Here is a 9,340-nt window from a genome sequence, read left to right as displayed (position 1 = left end):
GTAAGATGAAGTGTGATTCGTTGTTTCTCATCGCGAATATGTGATGGGGCCAATCAAATGATCCATGCATATTTAATTACATATGACGATTTTTGACAAGTTTGCCCACGGGTGATAAGTAAAGACGAGATCACCCATGAGTTTCCAACGATGTAGGAAAAGTGAATACTAAATAGATTATCAAAATTCTACATGATATTTCTAAATATGGCAAATGTCAAACTTTCCACATCGTAATCATGGTAAAGTATAAGTATACATTTACAGTTAATACAAGTAATAGAGGGCATGTAAATTCAGATTTGATCACATCATTTGATGCTTGCTTGCATGAGTCCGATTAATTAAGCTAGGAAGAAGTATGCAGGAAAGTTGTCCCAAATTATAAATTGTTTTTAAAAATTTTCAATAAGGCCATAATAAAAATATTCCTAGATTCTCATCCCCGCCCGCCCCGATTTTATACCCCCGCCTCAATTTTTTTTTATTTCGGTTTTTCTTCGTCTTAATTTTGATCGGGATCGATATTAATCTACGTTTTAAATCCCGCGAAAGTCGACATGATTTTGACAGCTGAAAAGATGGTTAATTGCTGTAATACATGCGTATATATTTTAAACAAGGGTCATCGGTTGAAAAAGATTGGTGATGATGTGAAGTAAGAAATAATTGAACCTTTATTATGATTTTTATTTGGGTATTGTAGATAAAATTACACGGATTGACCAGGTCAATAAAAAATCTGCAAAATTGAAAAAATAAAAAATATAAAATAAAAGCCGCCCGCCCGCCTCGATTTTTAAAAAAATTCGGATGAGAATCTAGCAATTTATTTATTATGGCCTAAAGTTAATTCTTACTAGTATATATTTTCACTAAATTATGCAAGAATGTCAATCTGGAAGCCATTAATGCTCATGGGTGTTTTTTTCTTCAGGAAATGCTTAAACAATTGGAAGAATTTGCTAAGAATCCTCAACTTGATGTTGTGGACTGTATGGCTGTAGCTGTTCTGTCCCACGGGTCTGACCAGGAAATCATTTGTGGAGTGGATGGTTTTGGTGTGAAGGTGACAGATGATATACTGCCAATGTTTTTTGCCAAGAAGTGCCCAATGTTGCAGGCCAAACCAAAAATGTTTATCATCAATGCCTGTAGAGGGGGTACATTCATTTAGTTATTTTGCAAATTGTTTATAACAGGTTGGGAAATTTCCCTGTGAAGTGAGATTTCTCTACCTTAATTATATTTCGAAAAGAAACAGATCAAAAAGGATGTATGAAAATCAGAAAATGTGTAAAATCTTTACATGTAAAGGAAATTTATCACATGTACCGCAATACAGAAGAAATTGTATCCCATTCAATGTGCTTACCCCAGTACATAAATTCCTTTTTGATACCAGTAATGATACATTTCATTGTCTACAGCTGCTAAAATTCCAAAATAGGATTCAAACAGTTTAAGGTAGGAAATCTTAAGATTGCTGATGGCAAAGTTTTACACAGAAATACTGCAAGCGTATTATATTTAGCATTTACGATATTTGGCGGAAATTGAATTTTGTATAAGTAATAGCAAAGATTTGATTTATGGCATTTCTTCATTTCTTATTTATGTGTACCGGTATATGTGCAAGACATTTATAGTGTTGTATTTGATTTAGCGGTTGCTGCGTTTCGTCAGAGCTGCTAAAAAGAATACAAGTATTTAGGAATAATATGTTTTAATTTCTTCTTCTCAAGAACTACTGGGCCAGAAAAGCTGAAACTTATGTGAAAGCAATCTTTGGTAGTGTAGATTTTAATTATTGAAATCATGGCCCCCGATGGTAGGGTGGGGCCACAAAAGGGAATCAAAGTTTTACATAGAAATAGAACCATTTCCAGCTTAGTTTGGACTTTCAGTAAGGCGTTGCATTCTCGACGTTACATTATTAGCTTCTGAAAACAAAGCTTTCCTTCACCGTTGAAATATACATGGGATAGAAATTCGGGCAAATGTCAGTTAGTGTATCTCTCATTGGGCAAAGAGGTGGAGCTTAAGTCATCTTATCGCTGTCAACAACAATTTAAAGTTCCTGATGTTATTAATTTCTTAATCAATGAGAATCTATTTGCCATTTGACAGACGCTAATTACGTAGCACTGAGAATGCCACACGTTACTGAGAGACGTGCAAACTAATCTGGAAATGGTTCTAATCTTAAAAAATCTTCTTCTCAATTAAGAACCACTGTGGCAGAAAAGTTTTAACTTGTACGGAAAGTTCCTAATGTAGTGTAAATTCTAAACTCTTCAAATCATGCTTCAGAAATCCTCTCTGATACGTTGTTTAGACAAGTTTTACAGCACAGTGTATATATCTGATTAAGCTGTAATATTTTTGTTTTGTTCTCTGTGATGTTTTCTTTTGAAGCAAGGGAAACAAAGAAATAAATTTCCCAACTAAATCTTTCTTTATCTATAATGATAGAAATTCAGTGTATAAATCTACAATCTTTTTCAGGAAAAGAGGGACAGAGAATCAGCATAAAGCCTCAGCAGATAAGGATAGGGGAACACGTGTGAAGACGGACAAACTGCAAACTGATGGAGGAGACAATATGTCAACAAATATCAAACCTCAAGTTAATGATATGCAAGACATACTTCTGTCTTCATCAACCTTCCCAGGTATATTTAACATAATTAACTTATCTGTTACAAACTATATTTGTTTACATGGCTAGGTTGTAAGTTTTACATGCTTTACAAAGATGGTATTTTCTCCTTTTCTTTCACTATCTCATTTTGAAAAATTGTTGAGAAGAAATTAATTAAGTACCGGTAACCACTATTCTGTATGGTCATATAAAAAAAATTGTGCAGAATTTAATTTTGTTGATAATTGTTTACAACAAAATATAAGAAGTTTATAATTTCCAATGAATATTTTTCTTTACAAAGAATTTTATTATTTAAGTATACATGAAATAAATGTATACAAAATATGAAAAAAAGTAATGATAAATTGTAAATGGATGACCAGATTTTCTTAGCTTGAGGTCCATTAATTTAGTAGATTGACCTGATTGTTCTTTCAGGTTACGCGTCTTACAGGGACACAGTAGAAGGAAGCTGGTTTATCCAGGAGCTGGTCGGTGTTTTCAGGGAGCAGAGTGACACAGAACATGTAATGGATATGCTGACAGAGGTAAATGACAGAATCTTATTTGTTCAACATTAAATTAATATATATCGTCCATGATTTGTTGTTGGATATGATTTTTAATCCAACGAATTGTATGTATTTCACATCCCTGGGTCATGGCTCGGGGCTGAAAGAACACACAATGAGTTTGATAAAATCATATCCAACCACAAATTAATGGAGATTCTTTTTATTCCACGTTTCATACATTATTATCAGTTTTACACCATTTTTAGCTACCTGAGCCAAGGGCTCAAGTGAGATTTTCTGATCAAAATTTGTCCGTTGTCTGTCGTCGTTGTTGTTGTTGTAAACCTTTTAACATTTTCATCTTCTTCTCAAGAACCACTGGGCCAATTTCAACCAAACTTGCCACAAAATAATAGTATCCTTAGGTGAAGGGAATTCTAATATATTCATATGAAGGGCCATGCCCTCTCCCAAGGGGAGATATTTATGAATTAATGAAAAATTTATGGTATCTTTTAAAAATCTTCTTCTCAAGAACCATTGGGGTAGGAATGATGAAACTCATGTGGAATTATCCTCAGGTAGTGTAGATTCAAGTTTGTTCAAACCATGACCCCTGGGCAGTACTAATAGGAATCTGTAATTTTGCTATGATTTTTACCAGATTTTCGAAATTCTGGACCACTTGGTCAAGTGTTCTGGTGCTGGACAGGCCTCTGTTAATTTGTATTCTACTGAGAGAAATTATTCCCCTTTGCTTTTCACCATTGATAATTAATCACTTTAATTAATGTTATGGAAAGGTCAATTGAATAATAAAACATATAACAAGTTTTATAAAATTGTATTATACAAAAATACTTTCATACTTTTTAGTGGTCAGGTAAATTTGTAAATAATAGATAATTTCATTTAAAGAGGTAAAACTACCTTGTAAACTTTGTCAGAATGGTAAAAATGCAGGAAGGTTATAGCATGTAGTTGGTCATACAGGATTTGTAGCCTCTAGTTATATCTAACAAAACCCTCATGGGTTTAAAGAGCAAGGTTTCTGTTGCTGAAATTTGTGAAGTAAATAGATCTGTTACAAGATTTGTTACAGCAAGGGTACTAAACTTATTATTTTTAATCCCTAATTATCCTACAATATAAACTCACCTATAAGTGCTTTTTGGGGGAGTTAAACTTTAGTCCAAAACTCATCTGACTTATAAGCAGGTTATAAAAGATTGTTATTTTAGATGGTCAATCCCTCTAAATAAGATATAAATTTCAGTTGAATTATAGGCAGACAAACATATGTGCGAGTATATACAGTATTTCTTTTGCTTTTATGCAACAAAGCTTCATCTGTCAGTTTCAGCCATACCAACAAAGATCACTATTCAAAACACTTAAGCAGCGACTAAAACTATCAAAGCAATGGTAATGAGCATGACATTTTTTAGCTCTACTGGTCAGAGACCAGAAGAGCTTATGCGATAGTAAGGTGTCCGTCGTCCGTCCATCTGTCTGTCTGTCTGTCTGTCCGTCTGTCTGTAAACAATTTTTCAAAACGCGACTCCGCCTACAGTTTTGATCTAATTTCAATATAACTTGGCACACAAGTAGACTACACTAAGATACATGAAATAGTGCATCGGTTTGTGATTTCGATGAACGATGTTGCCATGGTAACTAAAAATATAATTTTCTGTGAAATTTCTTTTAAACGCTACTCCTTCTACAGTTATAAACTCATTAGAAAATAACCTGAAACACAACTAGAATACACTAAGATACATGAAATAGTGCATTGGTTTTTGATTTTGATGAATGATGTTGCCATGGTTACTAAAAATAGAATTTTCTGTTAAATTTCTTTAAAACGCTACTCCTCCTACAGTTGTGATCTGATTTCAATATAAATTGGCACACAAGTAGACTACACTAAGATACATAAAATAGTGCATTGGTTTTTGATTTCGACGAACGGTGTTGCTATGGTTACTAAAAAGAGAATTTTCTGTGAAATTTCTTTAAAACGCTACTCTTCCTACAGTTTTGATCTGATTTCAATATAACTTGGCACACAAGTAGATTACACTAAGATACATTAAATAGTGCATCGGTTTTTGATTTCCATGAACGGTGTTGCCATGGTTACTAAAAATAGAATTTTCTGTGAAATTTCTTTAAAACGCTACTCCTCCTACAGTTGTTATCTGATTTCAATATAACTTGGCACACAAGTAGACTACACTAAGATACATAAAATAGTGCATCAGTTTTTGATTTTGATGAATGTTGTTGCCATGTTTAATTAAAAAATAAAATTTTCAATTAAATTCCTTTTAAATGCTACTCCTTCTACAGTTTTGGTCTGAGGGCAATGGTTTCTTTTTTCATACTTTGTTATAAGTACAAACCAATAGAGCTACAGTCTCAACAGAGACTTCTGGTTTTTACATGTATTATAGTGCATTTTGTGTTTTTGTTTACATCATTGCAGTTGAAATTTATTTGAATTATAACAGTGGCCATATTTTTACATTTTAAAATTAAACGTGGAACACTGCTCACAATGCGGCCTCTTTTTACAGTACCCACCGGACACAACCTAACAGAAAGCGAACCCGGAGCGGACCCCGGGTTCGCTCTTTGGGTCCGCTCCGGGTTCGCTCGGGGTTAGCCCCAAAGCGAACCCGTAGCGGACCCCGAGCGAACCCGAAGCGGACCCAGAGAGCGAACCCCAAATTCAGTAGCGATCCCAGAGAGCGAACGCAGGTTCGGTATTTCTTTACAGAGCTGTCAATCAGGATTAGCGATTAACCAATCAGCGCATCAACCAATCAAAATAGCATATTAATCAGACGATTGGGATATAAGATCGAGCGTGTTGATTTAATTCGATATAAATGCAAACCCTGTACATTACAAGCAAAACGTGTGAATGTGCTGTGTAAATCTATTATGATTATAAAAATATTATTTAATATTTATTTATTTTAATCCTCGGGGTTCTATCTATTTTCTTTTTTAATTAAGGCAATTAATTATTATGTTTTAATTTTCCATGTAGAATTATACATAAATACATGAATATACACTATTAAAGAAAGAAATCCGGACCGCTATGAAATACGTCTGGTTTATCGGGGTAGACTCAGGTGAAGTGCGATTTCCATAATTGAACGAATTAATTATGCTAATTAATCTCGACATTTAGTAAATCGTACATTGTTTCATTCTCTCAAAATGGCGTAACTATACTTGACAAAGAATAATCTGAGAAATATAATATAGAAGGGATATTTTAACATATGAATTATGATCTATTATAGATATTGAAATGTTTTTGGACTAATTATTGGGAAAAAAATTATTGATAAAGGCGTAAGCAATACGTAGTTATGTGGGTTGTTCGAGAGTTGGTAACGCAAACTAATATAACTGTAGAGTTACACTAAATTGAAGGAATAATCTTTTTATGTATCATCCGGAATTGCGTTAAATTCACGTTCATTCTGGTGAAGTCATTCAGTTTGTTAATACCATTAGGGTGGAATGACTTAAATCTGTGCATCCAGAAGGAAGATTTCCATATACACGCATTTTTTTCATGCCCAAGAAGATCAAGAAGATTAACATGATTAAGAAGATCAATAATTTTGATGTAAATTTTGAGTAATTTAATATGTTACACGTAAATTGAGAAATCATAAATGAAATAATTAAATAATTAGAATTTTACAAAGACAATGTGTGTGTGAAAAAGGGGGGCTATATTAATATATTCTTATCGGGTCGGGAGAAAAATTATTATTTGCCTTTTTCTTTATTCTGATAAAAATCATACTCGCTCCAAAATTCTGACCTTGAAAAATATCTTATATACAGTGAATTTTTTTAAAGAAAATGTCCGGTAATTATTTATTACGAAATTTTAATGTGTAACCACTATGAATGAAATCTAAATATATCAGATGTACAAAAGGTTACATGTAATTTATAGATGCGAACAAATGCATTTTTAAACTATATAAAGCATGAATTTTAAAGGTATTTAGTTTAGATTTCTTTCGTCAGTTTCACTTGTACACCATTCGATACACTGAAAATCAATTCAACACTCTTTCATTCCTCTTCTTTTTTGTTTAATTTCTCGTTATAACTTAAGAATAATAAATGCCTTATAACCCGCCGTTAAATTAGTTTGAATTTCTCGGGATCGAAAAATCAATGAAATCAATTATTCATGTACATATAAATCTTCGTCGAATGTACAGTTGAATTTTAGAAAATTTATCAATGTTCTCCATTATATCACTGTTTACATGTACAGTGTATATTAAAGCGAGGTCCGCTTCACGCATCACTGCGTAAAGCGGTCCCAGAAAGTGAACGCCGGGTTCGCACTAGCGGACCAAGAGCTGATCCCGAGCAAACGCGGAGAAAACCCGGAGCGCACCCAAAGCGCACCCGGAGCGGTCCCAAAATTTCTGAAAGCGAACCCGAAGCGGACCCCGAGTGAACCCGGGAAGCAAAGCCGGGGTCCGCTCCGGGTTCGCTCTGGTGTTAGGTTGTGTTCGGTCGGTACTGTAGGTCTGATTCCCCCGTCTTTTTCATCACAGTAGGTTTACTAGTATATGCTCATGGGTACATGATTTAAATTTTTTGCAGGTTAATCACAGAGTGTCTCAGAAACATACTGAAATGTGTGCTCAAATGCCATTCCCATCCAACTCTTTGACCAAGAGATGGTACCTCAACCCACCTAAGAACTGTCAATTAGTTATTTAAGAGGTTTTGTGCCATGGATACTCTTCAGTATTTGCAAAGAGCAGATACCCGGTACAATGGGCCATATGTGATAGACCAAAGTCCTTCATTTCTTTCTGTGACTGCAGGAAACATGTACACTGCTTGAACATCTTGAATAATTACAAAATATGCTTTTATCTCCTTGCATATTTTCACAATATATAACTGTTTCCATACTTGTTTACTAAGTATTACGATATGGAACTACAATTTAAATGGATATGATCTACTAATATACTTAGGATCATTTAATTTACGTGACACCTTATTTTTGTGAGAAAGACATTTACTCTTCATTTGCAAGACAAAATTTTCACAAATTGTGGTTCTGCTTTATATATTCTTTAAGAAAACTAATATAAGTGAGAACATTTTTGCGAGCACTCTGTGTCGCATAATTACGCAAAAAATAAAGTTCTCCTGAATAAAAAGTGATTTAGTAAATTTTTTTTGTAATATATATTATGAAAGTTCAGACTAGAATTTGTAATACATGTATATGATATTGTGAATTATCTATTGAGTTCTAAAGTTCTGCTGGACAGGGGTGTGCAATTAGAAAAATTTACTACTAGCCCACGGGCTAGTGGCAGCTATAAAGTTACTAGCCCCAAGTAAAAAGTTACTAGCCCAAATATAGGAGCAAAAATTTAAAATAAAATGAAAGTAATTGTTGAAAAAGTCAGGGTACTGAGGTAATTCCTTTTAAAATTAATGTAATTCTCACTATTAAATTTTAAAATCATGTTTAAACTAGCCCGACCCCAAAAAATGGTAGCTCCGGGCGTCGGGGGATGCTTATTGCACACACCTGGCTGGACAATTGTCTCTAGCTTTGCATAAAATTAGTGCTTCTAGAATTAACCTGTAGTGAAGAAATTTTTCTTAAAAGAGTTATGTGGACAAGAGACATGTGACTATATATTCATAATTATGTCCCTTATCAGCTATTGTGTTTCATGTGCAAAAAAACTGGATGAATACGTTTATTTTTTCATCAGTTAAAAGAGTTTTATGTATTATATACATCTATTTTTTATTTGTCTTAACATCATTCTGTGCCATGCATTATTAAAACTTTCATTTTTTGTAGTACATGTATGATCATTTGCTCTCAATATTTGTACATATTCAAATACATGAAATATTGACATTAATTTTTATATATGGATTAAGTTTTATGAATAAAAGAGTGAATCTGAAATATGTCTTAAATTCTCTGTGAAAATACATTCAAATATGGATTTAATGACAGGGATGTGAAATGGATGGATGATTTTGCCTAATTATAAACATAATTTAATTGCTACCTGTATATCAATTAAGTTTACAATATATTTTAAAGTTTCTGGAATGAAAATCACTTCCCTGTCAG

General features: G+C 33.4%; 1 protein-coding gene across 1 annotated transcript; it reads left to right on the top strand.

Moving 5' to 3' along the window:
* The first annotated feature begins 2,561 nt into the window (after positions 1 to 2,561).
* LOC134262076 (non-catalytic caspase homolog csp-3-like) lies at positions 2,562 to 9,089 on the top strand. The gene is made up of 3 exons (XM_062744464.1): positions 2,562 to 2,675; positions 3,086 to 3,195; positions 7,825 to 9,089. The coding sequence occupies exons 1-3, from the start codon at positions 2,606 to 2,608 to the stop codon at positions 7,942 to 7,944; spliced, it is 300 nt and encodes a 99-aa protein (XP_062600448.1). The 5' UTR covers positions 2,562 to 2,605; the 3' UTR covers positions 7,945 to 9,089.
* Positions 9,090 to 9,340: the final 251 nt, after the last annotated feature.

The sequence above is a fragment of the Saccostrea cucullata genome, unplaced genomic scaffold, assembly GCF_032062105.1.
Source record: "Saccostrea cucullata isolate Sc308-1 unplaced genomic scaffold, CSIRO_AGI_Scuc_v1 ctg11970, whole genome shotgun sequence".
Taxonomy (NCBI): Eukaryota; Metazoa; Mollusca; class Bivalvia; order Ostreida; family Ostreidae; genus Saccostrea; species Saccostrea cuccullata.
Note: the sequence above shows the minus strand (reverse complement) of the source record. Positions and strands in the feature narration are given on the sequence as shown.